Consider the following 22,130-nt stretch of genomic DNA (forward strand, 5'->3'; position numbering starts at 1 on the left):
TTCCTTATTCATACTCTTCCTTTGGTGACCAATTATGATCATTGCTGAAGACAGGATATTGGGAGAGTTGGACCCTTGGCCACATGGACATTTGTGTTGGTGTGTCAGGAGCAAGTAACCTGGTGCAAAACAACACGTGCACACTTTCAACTCCTACCGTCTTAAAAGCTTTTCCAGTTGGACATTTTGAGTAGAGGTATTAAAAAGTTGAGTTTATTGAGTAGCTACCAGAGGAACGATCCAACTGGAGCCCATGTGGCACAACTACTACTTAAACATGAACTGACTTCCAACTGTTTGTCTGCATAAAATCAAGGACAAAGTATAAAGGGGTGATGAACTCTCCATTTGTTTCCAGGCGCATTTGCCTGCAACTATTATCCCCCACATTATCTTGACGATCTTGGCAACAGCATAGCCAACGGAGTGGTTTCAACTCCAGCTCCTCCTTTGACCACTAACAGTGTTTGTGTTCCTGTTTAAATAAGATAAGGAGGTTAGGGAAGGGAAAAAAAAGGGAAAAGAAGGGAGGGGAGGAAAAGAGCAGAGCTGATTGCTTCATTTGGGTTGAAATTCTCCTCTTCGCTTGTTGAGGGGGAGGAAGCACGGGATGTTGGAGGGCTATTTTGGCAGTTAATTTAAACAGAAAGATTCTAGAGTACCTTTTATTTTTATAGGATTATTTTCATTATTATTGCTAGAAGTTCTGTTGGACTAAAATTTACGGAAAGACCGAGAACAGGGGTTGAAAAAATCTCCCCTCCAGAGTTAAAACTTTACTTCTCTGCTAGGTGGCTGTCCTTTATTTTTCCTTTTTTTTTTTTTTTTTTTCTCCTTGTTTTGCTGTTGTGTGGGGGGTTTAATTTTTTTGTTGTTGTTGGGTTGTTGTTTTTGTTTTTCTTTGCTTTTGTTTGTGGCTTTCTTTTGCTTGGCACCGAAAGAAGCCGCTGCATTTTCTCCTTCACAGAATCAGTCACGCCGGCTCTAGGTTCACGCTGAGTATCTGTAAAATTTTCCGAGCGAAAGGGAGTCACTTTTACAGCGTGTGTGGGGGTGGCAAGCAGGGAGGTAGAGGGGTCCCAGAAGCAACAGGTTCTCTGCTTGAGAGCTGCAGAGGGGTCTCTGTGCAGCTCAGCATTCGTCGGCTGTGTAATTATCCGGGTAGGCAGTGAATTAAATCTTTGTAAAGCTGAGTGAGGAGACTCCTGCAAGCTCTTTTGCAACCAGTCTCAGGCAGCTGGGATAACATCAGAAACAGCAGCAACAGCAATCAAAAAAAAAAAGGGGGGGGGGGCGGGGGCGGCCACTGGACGCAGCAGGAGAGCCAAGCCCCCGCTCGGTACGAGTGCTCCTGCCGGCGGGGAGCAGCTGGCGGTCGATGGAAAACCTCGGCGGGGCCCGGCCACTGCGGCTGCTCTTGTTCCTGGCGCTGATGCCTTCCCTCCGGGGCCAAGGTAAGTCCGGGGAGCGGCGCGTGGAGCCGCCAGCGGGCGCCGGGCTACGCTGCGCTCTTTCCCCGCAGCCCCGGAGCCACCGGGCCCGGCTCTGCCCCCAGGGCAGGCAGCACCGCGTTCCGCGCGTACTGGTGGGCTGGGGGACGCCGGCACAGCTCCACCTAACCGGGACGCCGCAGGCGGCGGGGGACCTCGCCGGCCTCCTTCATCCCCGGGCGGGTTGCCCTGGCGGTACTCGCTGCCTTACCCGGAGCGGGAGCGCGGGGAGCTGTATCCCGCGCCTGCGAGCGCAGGCCCACGGGGGATGGGACGGCTGGACTTCCCCCTTGACCGTGCCCCTGGGCGTCTCAGGAACGTTTTAAAGCACCTCTGTTATCACCGAAATCGGGAATCAAACTCCTTAGCACCGGGGTTCGCATTAAAGAGCAGGGGCTACTGTGGGGTGCTAGGGGCACTCCCACAAACCTTGCACAGCATTTGAAATCCGCGGCGGACAGGCAGCGGGGTGGCTGGGCTTCCCCCTGTGTGTATATCCCCTACCCGCACCCCTGGGCATCCCGGGCAGACTTTAAAGCGCCAGTGCCACGTTCAAGTGAGCAGAAAGGCGTGGCGTGCACCGGCTCTGCCGCTGCCACCGCCGGCTCCCCTTCTCCCCTGCGGAACAGCCGCCGCTCGAGCGGGTTACCGCTGCCTTGGAGGGTCTGTGTGAGACTCCGCAGGGACGGTCTCTACCACGGGGGGCCGGTGAGCCGGTCGGTGGTAGAGCCGAGCTGCGCCGTTTGCCCCTCTCCAGAGCCAGGCGCCCCCCTGGGCTGCTGGCGCCGGGCCCGGGCAAGACACTGGGGGCCGCTCCGAGGATTTCTCGGTGTCCCAGGGATTGCGACATGTCGGGACGGTTGACGCTGTCGGCTGCCGTCGCACGGTGCCCCGCTGCAAGTGGAGCGCTGGAACAGGCTTCCCAGAGAGGTTGTTGAATCCCCGTCTCTGGAAGACTTCCAAACCCAGCTGGACCTCTGTGACCAAACCCAGTGTTCCTGTGCGATTTACTCTGGGTGATCCTGCTCAGGCAAAGGGGTTGAACTAGACAATTTTCAAAGGTACCTACTGTCCCTTCTAGCCCTTACCATTCGGGACTGTGTGAAAGGCACTCGGTGGTGGGCACAAAACTGATGTGTCTCGAAACGGGCAGTCAGAAGATATGTCAGGTCTGATCTGCTGGGGACCATATTGCACCCTCCAAAAAATGGGAAACAAGATCAACAGTTACTTTGAAATCTCAGAGGAGCAGGAGGAATAGTGAGGCAAAGGATGCAATCATTTTGAAGACGAGATGGGAAAACGTTGATGAATGATACTGTGCTTTGTGGTTGTTTTTGAAAGCGAGGATCTGGATCTCCCATACCATCCTATGCACTTTTTTCCTCTTCTCTTAATACTGTGTAAAAAGAGGATATTAATTTAATTCCATGTGGCATTCCAATGCAAATATAACTGGTAATATAGAACAAAGAAACTACTTCTCATCTGGTGGTAATGAATTTATCATACCTAACAGGTAAGTGTGCCTTTTTCTATTAGTCACCCCAAGGGAGCTATTCAGAGTTGAGTCTTAATTGTGCTGTAGGCCAGGCAAACATTTAGAAACATATGGCCCTCTGCAGTAGGCCTCACAACAGCAGACAAAAGCCAGTAAAATAAATTATTTGTTACTATCACAGCGTTTTGGCTCTTAGTTTTCATATAGCAGAGCACATGTCACAGATACACTTCAGAATAGTTGCTGACGTTAGCCACTCCTTTTAAAGAAGGAGGAACAAAATAAAGAAGCTTTGAAAAGCAGTGTTAAATGCCACCATCCCAAGGTAGATCATACTTTTCCCTCAAACAGTACTACATCAGTAGAATGTGGTTTTAATGTATCACGGTGAACAGCCATAAGAATTTTAAGCAATTAAACATTTTTGGAAAACACCAAAGAGATTTTGTAGTCTCTGTGCACTTAACTACTGGAGTACTTTTTAGGAAAATCCTAAGTAATGACATGCATAAGTTAGGTTTTAAAACATGAAGCGTAGCCAAATTTCTTAGTAAAACATATATTGGGCTTTTATTCTCAAATGAAAACCCATGCTCTAATTTCACTGAGAGCTTCTGCATCCTTAGAACTTCAGAGAAACACTGTAAACATTAGATTCAAAGATCTGAAATGCAGGTAAGGATCCTTGCTTAGAGTGTGCCTTTTGAAGAGCAGACTTCTTTCAGGTGAAATAACCGCTAGTAACTGTAATCAGTAATGTAATAATTGCTAGTAACTGCTGCAAGAAAGAGTTTTTTCCCTCCCCTCCCCTGCCATATTTCACATGGCCATCTGTGTTTTGCAGGCAAATGAAGTCATAATTTGTTTGATCATGTTGTTTTAAGTGCAGGTTCCTTGGGACAGTGTCTGTGCTCCACTGGTGTATAGAATAGACTCAGAGGTTTCACAGAATCTTAGGGGTTGGAAAGGACCTTGAAAGATCATCTAGTGCAACCCCCACGCAAGAGCAGGATCACCTTGAGTGAGTCACACAGGAACTCATGCAGATGGGTTTGGAATGTTTCCAGAGAAGGAGACTCCACAGTCTCTCTGTGCAGCCTGTTTCAGGGATCTGTCACCCTCATGGTGGAAAAGTTATTCCTTGTGTCATGTGGAACCTTCACCACTCTGGCTTGCACCCCTTGCCTATCATTTGGTTATCACCAAGAAGGGTCTGTCTCTCAGCTCCTGACACTCACCCTTCACATATAAACAGTAATGAGGTCATCCCTCAGTCTCCTCCAAGCTAAAGAAACTCAGCTTCCTCAGCCTTTCCTCAGAAGGGAGATGATCCCTTAATCATCTTGGTATCTACTAGATACAGGCCTCCAATGAAACTCTGTCCCAGTGACCACAGCTCTTTGACTTCTTTCCTTCAAGCAGTTCACAGTTCACCTCACTTCATCCAGCCTACAACTCCTCAGTTTAGCTGAGGGAATGCTGTGGAAAACAGTGTCAAATGCTTTCCTGAGATCAAGAGAAACCACATCCACTGCTCTACCATAATCTCTCCACCTGCTTATGTCCTCATAAAAGGCTGTCAGGTAGGCTGACCATGACTTGCCCTTGGTAAAACCATGTTGACTGCTCCCAATGACCTTCTTTTCCTTGACGTGGCAAGACACAGGGCTGAGGATAAGTGATTCCATCACTTCCCAGGAATAGAGGTGAGGCTGACTAGTCTGTAGTTACCACCGTCTTGCTTCTTGCTCTTTTTGAAGACTGGAGTGATATTTGCTTTCCTCCAGTCCTCAGGCACCTCTCCTGTTCCCCACAACTTACCAAAGATGATGAAGAGTGGCCTAGGAATGACTGCTGCCAGCTCCCTCAGCACTTGTGTGTGGATCCCATCATGACCCATGGATTTATGGATGTCCAGACTACTTAACCCAATCCTCATCAACCCAGGCAAACTTCTCCTTTATTCTGTCTTGGTGTGGGGCTGCTGGGGGCCTGGGGCTTGTGGGGACAGTCTCCAGCAGTATAGACAGAGACAAAGGCAGCATTCAGTGGCTCTGCCTTCTTTGCATCCTCTGTCAGCAGGGCAGCCACCTCATTCAGCTGTGGGTCTGCATAGCCTCTGGAGTTAGTTTTGTCTTCTATGTGTTTGGAGAAGCCCTTTCTGTTGTCCTTGACCTCTTTTGCAGGGTTCAATTCTGAGGAGGCCTTAGCTTTTCTAGTTGCCTCCCTGCATTCTCTGACAACCATTTTATACTCCTCCCAAGTGGCCAGCCCCTCCTTCCATGATATGTAGTCTCTCTTCTGCCATTTGACTTTGCCCAGCAGTTCCGTAGTTAACCAGTTGGTTCTCCTGGCTCCCTTTCTTGATTTTGTAGCTGTTGGGATGCTCTGATTTTGAGCTTGGAATAAGTGGTGTTTGAGCGTTAACTGAGTGTCTTGGCCCCTTTGCCTTCTAGTTGCCTGTTCCATGGGATTTCCCCTAGCAATTGCTTGAAAAATTTGCCCTGCTGAAATCCAGGGTTATGATCCTGTTTGGTACTCTTTTCCTGAGCTCAACCATTGCATGTTTGTTTCAGCCAAGGGTGCCCTCAATCTTCACCACTTTGACCAGACCCTCATTGTTACAGAGTGTGGAATCCCCTCCTAGTTGTCTCCTCCACCATTTGCATCAAGAAGGTATCATCAGTGCACTGGAGGACCCTCCTGGGCTGTGGATGGCTGCCTGAATAGGCCTTCCAGGAAATACCTGGGTAGTTAAAATCCCTCATGTGAACCAGGGCTTGTGACTGGGAGGCTGCTGATAGCTGCTTGTAGAAGGCTTCATCGGCTTCCTCATCAACTGATGAGGTGGCCTGTAGTAGACACCCACAACAGTATCACCCATGCTAGCCTGCCCCTCAGTTCACACTCAAAAACTCTCAGCTTGTTTTGGGGCAAAGATGAGCTCTTAAGTGCTTTAGTTACACAATTGCCAAATTGCTAGGACAACATGGTTCTGAAACACGACTTCATCCCAAGCCTGTTACCATCAATTTTCTTAAGTGCTTTTCCTTACTAATGAATTACCAAATCATCAGCATCTATTAACTGAAGTCCTCATTCTGAAAAAAACAGGAGGGACTGTCTTCAGTACATGTGAATATGCACATCATTCTTTGCAAGAGCAGGGGTCTTAAAAACCTTCTAAATTTTATAGTACAACTTTGGTCTACTGCAAACATTGATTTTTTTTTTTTTTTAAACATGTTTTTCCTTATCACATAAACTACCCTCTTCTGAAGATGATCTATTTCACATTATTATATCCAGTCAGTGCACTGCAGTCCTCTAGCTGCATCTTTGGTGCATCTTGGTCCTAAAGGCACGGTTTTAACTCACTAAACATCTGGAAACATGTCTATTTGGGGTGAGCTTACAGTTTGTAATAAAAAAAATGTTCCACTGACTTTGTGGAATGAGTTTTATTTTAAGATTATAATTTTTGCATGTGCTTTTGTGGCAGTCAATTTATAAGAAGCATATGGGTGCAGGTATATAAGGATTTCTTGTCTGTTGTCACAGATAAAAGCTGTCCGTTCCCCCCCCCCCCAAATCACATACTACCAAAAAAAAAAATACAGTTCTAAAATGTGAATACTATCTCTAAATTAATTTTCAGCTGAGTTTTGTTTTAATAGCTCATTTTCTGACACGGCATTTCATTGCACTCGGGGAAGAGCAAGATGTTAGGCTCTTGTTTTTCATCTGGGTAATTGAAAGCAGACATGCTCATGAAATCCAAAATGAAAATCCATAAACTATCTTATCAAGTTACTGCAGTTTATTTATAGTATTCTGTCACATTTTAGGCATTATCTGATGCAGGTGAATGCATTTTCAAAAGTTACTTATTTATCATTGCACTTTAGCCCATTCTGCAAGGTTTGTATCAACTTTACATGTGTTTCTAATAAGTAGTTGTGTTAAGACCAGCCTGTTCTAGCATACTTTTGTGAACATTTTCTGAAATAAAAGATGGGTCTAAGACCTCTGGGTCTTGGCAGAAACAGAGTTACCTGGGACCATGAAAAAAAATCAGTTTGGTGTTGTGGTTATGTATAGATGTAAGGAAGTAGGTGGCAAAATCAATTTAGTAAGCAGAAAACAGGGGTGTACTAAATGTAGTAGAATACTTCTAGAGAATAAAAGGGATGACAAGGTCAGCAAAAAGAGCTGAAATACAAATAATAATAAATAATAATAATACAGTATCACAGTATCACTAGGGTTGGAAGAGACCTCAAAGATCATCAAGTCCAACCTGTCATCACAGACCTAATGACTAGACCATGGCACCAAGTGCCACATCCAATCCCCTCTTGAACACCTCCAGGGATGGAGACTTCTCCACCTCCCTGGGCAGCACATTCCAATGACGAATGACTCTCTCTGTGAAGAACTTTCTCCTCACCTCCAGCCTAAACTTCCCCTGGCACAGCTTGAGACTGTGTCCCCTTGTTCTGGTGCTGGTTGCTTGAGAGAAGAGACCGACCCTTTCCTGGCTACAGCCACCTTTCAGGTAGTTGTAGAGAGCAATGAGGTCACCCCTGAGCCTCCTCTTTTCCAGGCTAAACAATCCCAGCTCCCTCAGCCTCTCCTCATAGGGCTTGTGTTCAAGGCCTCTCACCAGCCTCATTGCCCTTCTCTGGACATGCTCAAGTGTCTCGATGTCCTTCTTAAACTGAGGGGCCCAGAACTGGACACACTACTCAAGGTGTGGCCTAGCCAATGCAGAGTACAGGGGCACAATGACTTCCCTGCTCCTGCTGGCCACACTATTCCTAATGCAGGCCAGGATGCCATTGGCCTTCTTGGCCACCTGGGCACACTGTTGGCTCATGCTTAGGTGGCTGTCAGTCAGCACCCCCAGGTCCTTCTCTATTTGTGAGCTCTCCAGCCACTCTGACCCCAGCCTGTAGCTCTGCATGGGGTTGCTGTGGCCAAAGTGCAGCACCTGGCACTTGGACTTGTTGAATGCCATATAAAAGAAACCACCACAACAACCAAAAAACACAAAACAAACAAACAAAAAGGCAACAAAACTCAAAACAAACCAACCAAACCAAAGCAACCCCAAAATGATCAAAAAGCATGGGCAAGAATTTTGATTTAGTATGAAAGAAACAAATGAACAAAAGCCTTTTTGAAGAAGGCAGCAAAAAGCGATGGTTGTCAGAAATAAGGGAAATGAGTAAAGGAAGAACAAAAGAAGCAGGTTGTTTTATCCAGAATATGCAACAGTTTTTGTAAAGCACTTGGGAAGTGTCAGGCACACGTATTTACATGTAGATGTAATAGAAGAAAGTAGGCCAGCTGTTGAGCTTGTAATAGTTAAGTCATCAGTGGGAGAGTGGACAGCATTGTTCCAAGAAAGGGTGTAGATGTGGAGGTGGAAGTCTGCAGGGGGAGGAAGTAAAGAAAAATGAGCTGCAAAGAAGTCCATGAAATAGGTCTCAGGAGCAAAGGGGGAAACTAAGGAAGAGGGCACAAGATGAAAAAAAAGAACATAAAGGAGAACATGTCAAGACAATGGGGCCAGTCACTGGGACTCTTGAATGTGTCCAGAGAAGGGCAACGAGGCTGGGGAGCGGCCTCGAGCAGAAGCCCGGTGAGGAGAGGCTGAGGGAGCTGGGGTTGCTTAGCCTGGAGAAGAGGAGGCTCAGGGGTGACCTCATTGCCCTCTACAACTACCTGAAGAGTGGTTGTAGCCAGGAGGGGGTTGGTCTCTTCTCCCAAGCACCAGAACAAGAGGACACAGTCTCAAGCTGTGCCAGGGGAAGTTTAGGCTGGAGGTGAGGAGAAAGCTCTTCGCAGTGAGAGTTGTTAGCCAGTGGAATGTGCTGCCCAGGGAGGCATTGGAGTCTCCATCCCTGGAGGTGTTCAAGAGGGGATTGGATGTGGCACTTGGTGCCATGGTTTAGTTGTCATGAGGTGTTGGGTGATAGGTTGGACTTGATGATCTTTGAGGTCTTTTCCAACCTTATTGATTCTATGATTCTTTGATTTTTCAGTAATGCCCAGTGACAGGACAAGTGTTAATGGGCACATACTTGAACACTGTGAGTTCCATCTACACATGAGAAACTTCTTTACATTGAGGGTGGTGGAGGTCTGGAACAGGCTGCCCAAAGAGATGGTGGAGTCTGTCTCTGGCATCATTCAAAGCTCATCTGTACACTGTCCTATGCAACCTGCTCTGCTAGGGGTGTTTGACTAGATGATTTCTGGAGGTTCCTTACAACCCCTGTGATTCTGTGAGGGAAGGGGTCAGTACAGATCAGTGAAGATCCCTAGAAGAATGTAGAGAATTACTGGCACAATATTTTGTGAGTAAATATTAGTTCAGCAATGCTCAGAATAATGTCAGGTGGAGAAAGAATAGTCAAAATAAGGATTTACATAAATCATGTACTGGGTATTTACAATGATAGGGAGAGTGCATACTGTAGGGAAAAACTGTGACATAAACCTGCCTGTTTGTCAGACTTTACGAGGATTCTTGTCCTGCTGGAACCACCTCCAACAAAACACTGGGATAGTTCAGTAGAATTTGTGCTGAAAGTCATCACTGATCAACAGGATGCAGCAGTTCTAAAGGAGGATCTCCAGTGCTAATGCTTTCCTAAATACACTGGCACATATTTGGATAATACAACCAGGGATCAGTTTTGGGCCCCATCCTATTCAATATCTTTGTTGATGATCTGGATGAGGGGATTGAGGCAGTGATCAGTACATTTGCAGATGACACCAAGTTGGGAGCAGATGTTGATGAGTTAGAGAGTAGAAGGGCTCAACCAGAGGGACCTTGACCAGCTGGACAGATGGGCAGAGTCCAACATGATGGCATTCAACAAGTCCAAGTGCCGGGTGCTGCACTTTGGCCACAACAACCCCATGCAGAGCTACAGGCTGGGGTCAGAATGGCTGGAAAGCAGCCAGGCAGAAAGGGACCTGGGGGTACTGATTGACAGCTGGCTGAGCATGAGCCAGCAGTGTGCCCAGGTGGCCAAGAAGGCCAATAGCATCCTGGCGTGTATCAGTGTGGCCAGCAGGAGCAGGGAGGTCATTCTGCCCTGTACTCTGCATTGGTTAGGCCACACCTTGAGTACTGTGTCCAGTTCTAGGCCCCTCAGTTTAAGAAGGACATCGAGACACTTGAACATGTCCAGAGAAGGGCAACAAGGCTGGTGGGAGGCCTCAAGCACAAGCCCTATGAGGAGAGGCTGAGGGAGCTGGGATTGTTTAGCCAGGAATTCGCAGAATTCACAGAATCAAGGTTGGAAAAGACCTTTGAGATCATCGAGTCCAACCTATCACCCAGCACTATCTAATCAACCAAACCATGGCACTAAATGCCTCGTCCAGATCTTTCCCTACTCAAATTTGGATCTGCTGCCCAGGTACTATGACCAGAGAACCACTCATGGTAGAGCAGTGCAGCTCTCCTGCTGGAAGAACTCTCTCTTCTTTTTACTGTTCATGGTAACTCATGCACTTGTGCCTGGAGAACAAAAGGTTTCCATCTTATGCTCGTATTATCTCCATACTCACACAGGAGAGACCACAGGAGTCATCGTGGCATGGGCTGTTCCTATTTATCTATAGGAGAGTTCAACTCTGCTAGTTAAACCCATTGTCTCCTCTTCAGCCCATCAGTGTCCTGGCTTCACACAGCCTGCTCTCAGAAGCAAGCTCCTTCCCCCACACACAGATGGGTGGGAATATGACCCCAAAAAAACCCCTCTGGGCTGAGATCAAGAGCTTGCTGAAATGGTAGTTATACAATTACCTTAGCAGAAGCTGTGTGGGTTTTTTTGTTTATTGAACTTAATACTGGCCTATCAAAATCATGTTTGGGTTTGTCAATAAATTAACTAATATCCAAGAGTAGTGGAGCATCCTGAAAGGAGCCATACTAACCCTCTAGCAATCACCAAAAGTTCAGTAATTCCTATTTGAATTTTATTTTAATCTCCATTCTTTCTCAACAGCACTGGTTTCAGAGTGTGCCCCTTTTCCACCCCACCCACCTCATTTTCCCCCTATTTGCCCTCAAATCCCAGAGCACCTGGGCTCTGTTGGAGTCTCCTCCCACTCCAAGTGTGGCCACTTTGCCCTCCCCAACCACCTCCCTATTTAATCCCCACCAGGAAAGGCAGCAGCCCTAAGCTGAGCCCATCTGGGCTGAGGATCCTCCTCTGATCCCTGGTGAGTGCCTGTGGTGCACACTGGGTGTTGGTGGTGGTGACAACAAAGGCCGGGGGGCCTGGTGGCCCCCCGGTTGTTAGGGCCAACATTGATGACTACTCCAATATCCTCCCTGGGTGCTGGCTGTGCCTCCTCACTGGGGCTGGGCTCTTCTTGGCTGGTTGTGGGTGTGGTGGGTTGAAATTTCCCCCTTGCATTAGCTTTGCCAGACCAGCTCAGTATGAAGCAAGTGGAAGCTGTTCAGGACTATCTTTAGTTTTCCTTCTTACACCCAACAGTGATTTATTTATATTTTTCAACTTTTCTGCTTAAAATCTCTAACAAAATTTTAAAGGCATAGCTTAAAACCACCACAGAGGGTCTTGCTCCTGGCTCTGGGATGGGTGCAAAAGTGGTGGTGGTGGAGCAGGAGCTGTTCAGGCAGGGTGGAGGATGGTGTTAAGAGGGAACAGAAGCTGCCTTGAGAAGATGAAGGGGGGAGGGGTGGTGGTGGTGGAGGAGGCAGGGGGGTTTAGCTAGATGAACTTTATAGAGGCCATTTCCACCTCTGCTGATTCCATGGTTCTGTGACTCTATTATCTACTAGACACTTGGCAGATGGACAACATCCCTGATGCTGTGACCAGGCACTTCCAGAGAAAGAGTGAACAACAAGACTCCCCAATTTAGAATAGAATAGAATAAACCAGGTTGGAAGAGACCTTCAAGATCATCGCGTCCAACCTATCATCCAACACCACCTAATCAACTAACCCATGTAACCAAGCACCCTGTCAAGTCTCTTCCTGAACACCTCCAGTGACGGTGACTCCACCACCTCCCAGTCCATTCCAATGGGCAATCACTCTCTCTGTGTAAAACTTCTTCCTGACCTCCAGCCTGAACTTCCCCTGGCACAGCCTGAGACTGTGTCCTCTTGTTCTGGTGCTGGCTGCCTGGGAGAAGAGACCAACCTCTGCCTGTCTACAACCCCCCTTCAGGTAGTTGTAGAGAGCAATAAGGTCACCCCTGAGTCTCCTCCTCTCCAGGCTAAGCAGCCCCAGCTCCCTCAGTCTCTCCTCATAGGGCTCATAGGGAACAGGAGAAGAGGAGGCTCAGGGGAGACCTCATTGCTGTCTATAACTACCTGAAGGGAGGCTGTAGCCAGGAAGGGATTGGTCTCTTCTCCCATGCAACCAGCACCAGAACAAGAGGACACAGGCTCAAGCTGCACTAGGGGAAGTTTAGGCTGGAGGTGAGGAGGAAGCTCTTCACAGAGAGAGTTGTTAGCTGTTGGAATGTGCTGCCCAGGGAGAGGGTGGAGTCACCAACCCTGGAGGTGTTCAAGAGGGGACTGGACGTGGCACTTAGTGCCATGGTTTAGTTGTCATGAGGTGTTGGGTGCCAGGTTGGACTTGATGATCTCTGAGGTCTCTTTCAACCTCATTGATTCTATGATTCTATGATCTTGCCTTCACTTTTTCTTTTTGAAGGAGCAGCACTTTTTTTTTTTTTACCCCAGTGCTCAAGGATACTTTTGTCTTTGCTTTCTAACTTAGTATAACCTACTTTAGACTTAAAACTTCTGAGAAATTGCCCTTTGGATTTCAAATATGTTTTGTTGGATCTTAAGCAGGAAACTCTGGAATAGTTGCTCAAATTCTTTTCTGTTTCAATCAAATTAACTGGAAATTGTCATTAAAAAAATCAATAAAAACGCTGAGCTGAGTGATATTTCTGATAAGGTTTAGGGTACCTACAAGTATAGGAAGTACATTATTTTGGGGGGTGGTGGTAGTCCCCACAAAATACCCATGCTGCACACAAAGGCTGTATGTAAGATATTCCTTAATAAAGGATTCATTTTGAGTGTGGCCAAAATCTGTATTGAGACATTAAACATAGTAATAAAGAAAGCAATACCTAAAAAGGACTTTTGTGTCGATGCCAAAGTAAGTGTATGGATATAGAAATATTTGGTTTGGTGTACTCCAGCTTTTTAGGGTGTTGCCTAGGGTTTACTAAGAGCTGGAAGCGATATACTGCACAAATGCTAGCAGCAGTACATCCATTTGAAATGTTACAATCTTCCAGCTGTGGAGCTGTTATGACTAATTAAATTGCAAGTACTGAATGCTTCTGATATTGATACTTTGGCAGGAAATCATAGAATCAACAAGGTTGGAAATGGCCTCAAGGATCATCAAGTCCAACCTGTCACCCAACACCTCATGACTTCTAAACCATGGCACCAAGTGCCACATCCAGTCCCCTCTTGAATACCTCCAGGGATGGTGACTCCATCACCTCCCTGGACAGCACATTCCAATGGCTAACAACTCTCTGTGAAGAACTTTCTCCTCACCTTGAGCCTAAACCTCCCCTGGCACAGCTTGAGACTGTGTCCTCTTGTTCTGGTCCTGGTTGCCTGGGAGATGAGACCAACCCCTTCCTGGCTACAACCTCCCTTCAGGTAGCTGTAGACAGCAATAAGGTCTCCCTTGAACCTCCTCTTTTCCAGGCTAAACAATCCCAGCTCCCTCAGCCTCTCCTCACAGGGCTTGTGCTCAAGGCCTCTCCCCAGCCTCATTGCCCTTCTCTGGACACGTTCAAGAGTCTCAATGTCCTTCTTCAATTCAGGGGCCCGGAACTGGGCACACTGCTCAAGGTGTGGCCTGACCAGTGCTGATCTGGAAGAGCTATATTCCAGTTTGACCCTCACTAGATGTAACTTCAAAAATGAGGAAAATCAAGTGTAAGAGAGTTGTAGTAGTGCTTTCTCCAGTAGAAAGCCTTCTTTAAATCTTTGCTATATAATTATATGATTTTAAAAAAAATGATGATGATAATAATAATAATAAAAAAACAGGTTGGAAGAGACCTTCAAGATCGTGTCCAACCCACCTAAACAACTAAGCCATGGCACCAAGCACCCCATCAAGTCTCCTCCTGAACACCTCCAATGATGGTGACTCCACCACCTCCCCGGGCAGTCCATTCCAATGGGATCTTTATTATCTTCCTGCTCTGTAAATTCTGTGGTTCATTCCATACTAAACCTTGCTCTGTTGTGCTGAGGGTTGGTCTCTTCTCCCAGGCAACCAGCACCAGAACAAGGGGACACAGTCTCAAACTGCACCAGGGGAAGTTTAGGCTCGAGGTGAGGAGAAAGTTCTTCACTGAGAGAGTTATTCGTCATTGGAATGTGCTGCCCAGGGAGGTGGAGGAGTCACCATCTCTGGAGGTGTTCAAGAGGGGATTGGATGTGGCACTTGGTGCCATGGTCTAGTCATGAGGTCTTGGGTGACGGGTTGAACTTGATGATCCTCGAGGTCTCTTCCAACCTTAGTGATACTGTGATGTGTATGTCAGATACCTTATAGTCTTCTTGGAATAGATGGACTAGTCTTTTCTAATTTGTTAGTGTCCAGTTGCCCACCTTCTTGAAAGGATTCTTATTCAATCTGAGACGAAATTAAAAGATGCACCCTAAAGCACTTCTTTCCCCACCAGAGAAAATGAAATGTGTTGCAACAGAGCATTGCTTTCCTTATGCCTGTCCTTTTCACCTAACACAGCAGCTGCTTCATCATCAACCATTGTCATGAATGATTTATGGAGTCTTTTATGAACCACAAACAGACACCTCATAAAAAGAGGTTTGGCCATATCTGAAACTCCCCACTAACTCTGTGATGGCCACTGCTGATGCTACCAGATCCACATTCTCCTTAAATGAGTGTTCTCCAGACCTAAGAAAATTTCCAGTAAAGTTGTGGGTGTTTTAAGACCAACCACAAAACAGCACTAAAATACCAGGCATTTCCTTTAGGGTGCTGATACTTTAGTTAGTGAGCTAAGTTGGTTTCTTTATTGATTTCTGCTGTCCTGAGATAATCACAATTAGCTGAGAGTTCATCTGAAGGTAAGGGTTCAAACCTTTTAAGCCTGTTTAGAAAGTCTTAGCAGCATGTGAACTGCTAGTGGTTGTCTGTCCGTAACAATCAAATGTGACCTCCAAACTTGGAGCTATGAAGCCCCATTGTCATAGACTACCTTTCAGGCCCAACAGCAGTCTGGAGCAGTACTGGAAGGGACAGTTGGTGATGAACACAGCCTTGCAGACTGAAAGAGGTACCTTGGAGATGGCTTGTGTTGTTGTAGATATTACAAGAGAGGCCACCCTGTCTCCAAGTTGCATGTGTTACAAAGTTCAAGCTGGTATATCCTCTAAGGGAACCTGTAAGAGGCAACCTAGTGTGAGGATTAGGAATAGTTTACAGTCCAAAGGTGACTTAATGCTGCAGCTCAGCTTTGTCTATTCATCTTACCCCGCCAGTATGTAGTCATATTTTATGTATGGTCTTGAGCTAGATGAGTACTTCTCTGAAGAAAAATAAAAGCTCCTATTCACTTCTTTCTCTGTGTATAAAGTGGCGGAGGGGCATCATCATTCCAGTCTGAAGAGATCCAGTAAATACTTGGATTGTCTCAGGTGGAGAATGGCAATGCTTTCCTGCAACGCTCCATTACTCCCAGTTCAAAGCTTTTGTTTTGGGGAATCATGAGGCTAGATTTTTTTGTGGCATGTCTTTGTCTTTCCTCCTTCACCTTTTCCTTTACTCTGTGTGCCTAATCCCTAGGTTTACACATAGATCAAGGTGCAACAAGGCTGTACTTAGGATGTTAGTCTATAACCAGTTGGACTTTTGAAGTCAGCTGGCTTCCCTCTTGTCCAAACACACCTCTGGTTCTGTTTGATGCCTTAAATGGCCAGCCAGAGTGTATGTGCATTGTCAGAAACAGCATTTCCACAGTTTCTTGTAAGGACAGCCAAAAAATCATGGCTACGAATCCCATCTGCCAGCATTTGACTTCTGTTCCTGCTACAGAGGCAGCTGACTTGTCTGGCCAGGCGTCATTGTTTCCAGAACAATTAGTTTGGTGCAGCAGAGCAGGCTAAGCACACTTTTGACTGCCCTGAACCTATAGCACAATGGAGCTTTGGCCAAAAGGTTATGCAGTTGGTCTGTTTTTCTGTCAGGAGACTTCAAATCTAAAGGGAGGTTGGAAGACAAAGAATTTGACACTGAATAATATGGATGACCAGTCTAACATTTTGAGGATTAAATTCTGTATGCAGCCTTGTTTTTGGTTATTTTTTTTTCAGATGATAGTTGGATGGATGAGCATTACTAGTAAGGAGTTTTCTGGACAGAATAAGAAAAGTTTCATCAGAAAGGCGCATAGTGAAAGTTGAAAAAATATTCTCCTTTCTGGAAACTTAAACCAACACAAGTCTGTTGTAATCATGAGTTCCAATAATTCAAGATGACATACTGTTACTGAAATGTGTTGGAATAGTGCTGAGGTTTTTTTTCACAGTCCTGCCAGTATCTTTATATGCTGAGAAGTGATAACCATGTTCCTTTTTCTCACATTCTACAACACTGAGACTCTCAGAGTAAATGGAATGAAGGGCAAGACCTGCACCACATTTTCCAAAGATAATTAAAATACTTAAAAGGTTGAAGATATCTTAATAAAGTGGCATGACTTTGACCCCTCAACCTGGACTTGCTTCCAAATCCCTAGCAAGCTATAGCTGGTTAGGTGGGCTGGGAAGTCTATGAATTGAACAGCCGCACCATTTACTGCACTGAAGAAATGGGCGACTTTACTAGCACTAGCTGTATATGCCTACCAAGGCTCAGGTGTAGCTTTGGTTTGGTATTATCAGCTTTATCACTGTTTCATAGATCAGCACTGAGTAATGAACAGCTATATAATACTGCCTTGTCCATAGGCTTTTCCAGCAGCAGCTGTACAGAATAGCTGCTGTTGTAGATAGCTTAAAAAAATCTGCCTCTTTCTGATCTAGTGACAATACTGCTGTCATGAAAATTATCCAATCCTTTTTACTTCTGCTTATGTTTTGTACAGTTCCCAGAAACAATTCAGGGTTTCTCATTCCAGGAATCATGCTTTTGGGTAACAGTCTTAAGCTTATCTTTCTTTTGCAGAAAATATTCAGTATAGCAGCTGAATAAGCAATTATTACATCATAGAACTCAAAGGTTATGCAGATTTCAACCACATTTCTTCCTTTGAACTCCCACACAGCATGTCAGGCTGGTTAAGATTAGCAAGCTACCTTATTTTTTTAAAGCAACCCTCTGCTTATACACATTTTATCTGTGTAAGCAGTTTGTAGCTAGCTTGTGAATGCATCATGTGTACAGAATCTTTTGCATTTGTGACCTTTAATCACTTTGTATCCAATAGCTCTTGTGAAGAAGATCTTTTCTAAATTTAGGGAGCTGATTTCTAACTGTGTGTGTATTCTGCTGAAATCTCTCTCAGACTACTGTGTATACCACCTTACCTCACCATAAGGACAGGCAGCCTCACTGTTACCACAATTTGCATGAGCCCAGTTCCATCAGGACAGGCATTGTGGTGGTGAGAGAAAGTTCGGTTCTCCCTCCTCCACAAAGAAAGAAACCACAGCTAACTCAGTCAGAGGACCAAAAATGAATTAAAGCTGTATTTACAAGCAGGATGAAATGCAGTGAATATATGCACAATATACAATATTTACAATATATACAGAAATACACAGCAAAGAAAGTAATACAGAACAAAACTCCCTCCTCCTCTGGAGGAGGGTTCCCCCCCTGTACCCTCTCTCTCCCCCTATCTCCCCTTTTTCCCAAAAAGGGGTTAGAGAGAGAGAAAAGGTAATTATTAAGGATGAAATTCTGCTAGGCTCAAAGCACATGCAAGGATTAGTTCTCTTATCTGTTATTCAAGGTCAGCTCTAGCTAGTTGCTCAGAGAGAGACAGGCTGAAGAGACAGAACAGTCTGACTGAGAGAGACTCAAACTGAACTAAAACTTAAAGTTGCATTTTACCTATCTACCAATAAAATTAATTTAGAATATCTGAATGTTTTCAAAACACTCAGCCAGAGTGTTCCAGCAACTGTCCCTTTCTTAAAGGCACAGCCTAAAACGGTCACAGGCATCCTCACTGTTACCATACCGACATGACTCAAGTTCTTTTGGATGCCCTGCTGCACATACACAGGGACAAGGTAATGATAAAGCTGTTTGATTTGCTGACCCTGCTCTGGCAGGGTGCTTGGACTAGATGACCTTTCCCTGTCCCTTCCAAATCCTAACAGGGAGGTCATTCTCCCCCTGTACACTGCACTGGTTAGGCCACACCTTGAGTCCTGTGTCCAGTTCTGGGCCCCTCAATTAAAGAAGGACATTGAGACTCTTGAACATGTCCAGAGAAGGGCAGTGAGGCTGGGGAGAGGCCTTGAGCACAAGCCCTATGAGGAGAGGCTGAGGGAGCTGGGATTGTTTAGCCTGGAGAAGAGGAGGCTCAGGGGTGACCTTATTGCTGTCTACAACTACCTGAAGGGTGGTTGTAGCCAGGAGGCGGTTGGTCTCTTCTCCCAGGCAACCAGGACCAGAACAAGAGGACACAGTCTCAAGCTGCACCAGGGGAGGTTTAGGCTGGATGTTAGGAAGAAATTCTTCACGGAGAATTCTTCATTGGAATTCTTTGTCGGAATGGGCTGCCTGGGGAGGTGGTTGAGTCACCATCACTGGAGGTGTTTAGGAGGACACTGGATGGGGTGCTTGGTGCCATGGTTTAGATGATTAGATGGTGTTGGATGGTAGGTTGGACTCGATGATCTCGAAGGTCTCTTCCAACCTGGCCTATTCCTATTCTCTGATGTTACCCAAAACAGATTTGAATTTGCTCAGTTAGCATTCAAAATTATTATACCTGAGTGATAAGGAAGTAAGCATGCTACCCTCTAAGCAGACCTCTGGTTTGTCTTCATGTTTGCTGTCTCATGATACCAAAAAGCTGAACAATTGCTTCACAAACTTACAAAATGGACCAGACAGTGTATTCCCAAATGTTACACCTTTCCTGTGGGGCTTCTCCCTCCAAATAAAAGGGCACATTTCAGCAGAACACAGACAATATCATCAGCCATCCCCAGAAATGCTTTGTCTCTCAGATACCTGAGATTTCTCTGACTGATTTGCGTGAAGTACCATGCACCTGGTAAATCAGTTAAAGGGGCATCAAATTCAGAAGAGTAGTACTCTAATTACCATTCAGTTATCTTCGACACTGCAGTTCTGAGGGGTGCCACAAGCCCATTAACTGTGGCAAAAGACACGTGCAAACAGTTGGAGAGTAAAAAACTGTAACTTGCCACCCAGCTGTGAGGTTTTTCAAGATGTTGTAATTGGAGTAGTTTCTGCCAACTGCTTCCCACTACCCCTTCCTTTCAGACACCTTGCATTACAGACTTCTGGTTACAAGATGCTAAAGAGAGGCCACAGGCCCTCCCCATGCTGTTGGCACAAATGGCTTTAGTATGACCTGCATGTCCAAAGATTTCCAACTGGGAGCCACATGCATCTGTGCATGTACAGTTGAATCCACGACACTGGAAAAATACAGTTATGAGACAATAAATCTGTCCTGTTTCTGAATGTTCATTGACAACTCCTAATGCCAAAATAGTCAGAATCAATTCCACTACAGTCAGGAGTTGACACCCCAAGTGTGAGAGACATGTTCTGAGATTGAAAGAGTAGAGATTTGTCCCTGATGGACTATTTTTAAAAAGCAAACTACAAAGCCAGGCTAGAGAAAATATTTTTCACTGTTTTATTGTTACATTTTAGTGGAATGGCCTTGAGGGTGGAGGCTTTTTGTTCCTTCTTTTCCCTCCCCCCCCTTAGCCCTTTTTACTCTTGTTTTTCACTTCGCTCTATTCTCAAGAGTTTTTTGACAGGATCTTTGGAGGATATGAATTGTGATGTCACTAAAACAGCCTGGCCCACAGTTCTCTCTCCACAAACTATCTGAAATCCTTCTTTGTCTGGATGCACTCCTACAGACAAGCTTGGTTAGCTTGGCCTGCTTTGAATTTTTGAGTTATTTGGTTGGAGTAGATGTATGTTGCCAGAGCTGGGAGAGGACTGGTGTCTGGAGCCAGGAATTGTCCTTCTGGGGAGGAACTTGACTAAAGGCTCATTTGTACAAAACCCTGCAAAAACCTGCAGCCAGCTCTGCTAGATATGTATCAGTTCTCAACACAGATAAGATTGATTGCAGACCACAGCACTGCAAATACTGTTATTTGTAACACATTGTGTGGAATTTGATGCATATAATGTTTGTTGGCAATACACTAGCAGACAGGGTCCCTATTCCCAAAGAAGAGATCAGACACAGATTCATGTCTTTCACCACAGGCAGATACTTTATTTACGAGACTGATTTTCTCTGTAGCACTGCAAACTACAATTAGCGTTCAGATACTGGCATGAATTCTGGACACACAGAGGAATGCAAAAGAAATATTGCCTTGACTTCATAATGACAAAAGTTTGACCATTATTTTTTGGGTAGGTAAGTCAGTCTGTGACCTGGGTCATAGAGTACAGAGCTCTGTTGCAAATGAGCATTTCATGTACTTCTGTCAATAAGTGTAATTCTTATTAAAAAATGTTTGGTTTACTTGATCTCATAATTGTTACTGCTTTTAACTGCTGGCACATTTGTTGACAGGAATCACATCCTTTCACAAGCTTTACTTATCCAGGCTTAGAATGGTCTATTGGAATGGGCTGCCCAGGGAGGTGGTGGAGTCACCATCATTGGAGGTGTTTAGGAGGAGACTTGATAGGGTGACTGGTTTCATGGTTTAGTTTATTAGGTGGTGTTGGATGATGGGTTGGACGCAATGATCTTGAAGGTCTCTTCCAACCAGCCACAAGGATGATCATAGGGCTAGAGCACATCTCCTATGAGGACAGACTGAAAGAGTTGGGGCTGTCCAGTCCTGATAAAAGAAGGTTCTGAGGTGACCTTATTGTGGCCTTCCAGTATCTGAAGGGGGCCTACAAGAAGGCTGGGGAGGGACTTCTCAGGATATCAGGTAGTAATAGAATAGAATAGAATAGACCATATTGGAAGAGACCTTCAAGATCATTGTGTCCAACTTATCATCCAACACCACTCAACCAACTAAACTATGCAACCAAGCACCCTGTCAAGTCTCCTCCTGAACACCTCCAGCGATGGCAATTCCACCACCTCCCTGGGCCGCACATTCCAATGGGCAATCACTCTCTCTGTGTAAAACTTCCTCCTGACCTCCAGCCTGAACCTCCCCTGGTGCAGCCTGAGACTGTGTCCTGTTGTTCTGGTACTGGCTGCCTGGGAGAAGAGAACAACATCCCCCTGTCTACAACCTCCCTTCAGGTAGTTGTAGAGAGCAATAAGGTCACCCCTGAGTCTCCTCTTCTCCAGGCTAAGCAACTCCAGCTCCCTCAGCCTCTCCTCATAGGGCTTGTGTTCCAAGCCCTTTACCAACTTTGTTGCCCTTCTCTAGACATGCTCCAGCAAGTCAACATCCTTCCTAAACTGAGGAGCCCAGAACTGGACACAGGACTCGAGGTGTCGCCTAACCAGTGCAGTGTACAGGGGCACAATGACCTCCCTGCTCCTGCTGCCCACACTGTTCTTGATGCAGGCCGGGATGCCATTGGCCCTCTTGGATGCCTGGGCACACTGCAGGCTCATGTTCAGCCTACCATCGACCAGTACCCTCAGGTCCCTCTCTGCCTGGCTGCTCTCCAGCCCCTCTGACCCCAGCCTGTAGCTCTGCATGGGGTTGTTGTGGCCAATGTGCAGAACCTGGCACTTTGATATGTTAAATCTCATGCTGTTGTATTCTGCCCATCTGTCCAGCCTGTCAAGGTCCCTCTGCAGAGCCTCTCTACTCTCCAGCAGATCAACTCCTGCCCCCATCTTGGTGTTGTCAGCAAATTTACTGATGATGGACTCAATGTCCTCATCCAGAT

The 22,130-nt window shown here is 45.9% G+C and overlaps 1 protein-coding gene across 1 annotated transcript in view; it reads left to right on the forward strand.

Moving 5' to 3' along the window:
- The first annotated feature begins 499 nt into the window (after window positions 1-499).
- Window positions 500-22,130, forward strand: part of FBLN1 (fibulin 1) — a 115,646-nt gene continuing 94,015 nt past the window's right edge. Inside the window, exon 1 of the mRNA XM_068170917.1 lies at window positions 500-1,454. Coding sequence (XP_068027018.1) covers window positions 1,379-1,454 — 76 coding nt within the window. The 5' untranslated portion in view covers window positions 500-1,378. The remainder of the gene's footprint in view (window positions 1,455-22,130) is intronic.

This window comes from Melanerpes formicivorus, unplaced genomic scaffold (genome assembly GCF_026170545.1).
Source record: "Melanerpes formicivorus ecotype bairdi unplaced genomic scaffold, bMelFor1.0.p_v2 SCAF_3, whole genome shotgun sequence".
Classification (NCBI taxonomy): Eukaryota; Metazoa; Chordata; class Aves; order Piciformes; family Picidae; genus Melanerpes; species Melanerpes formicivorus.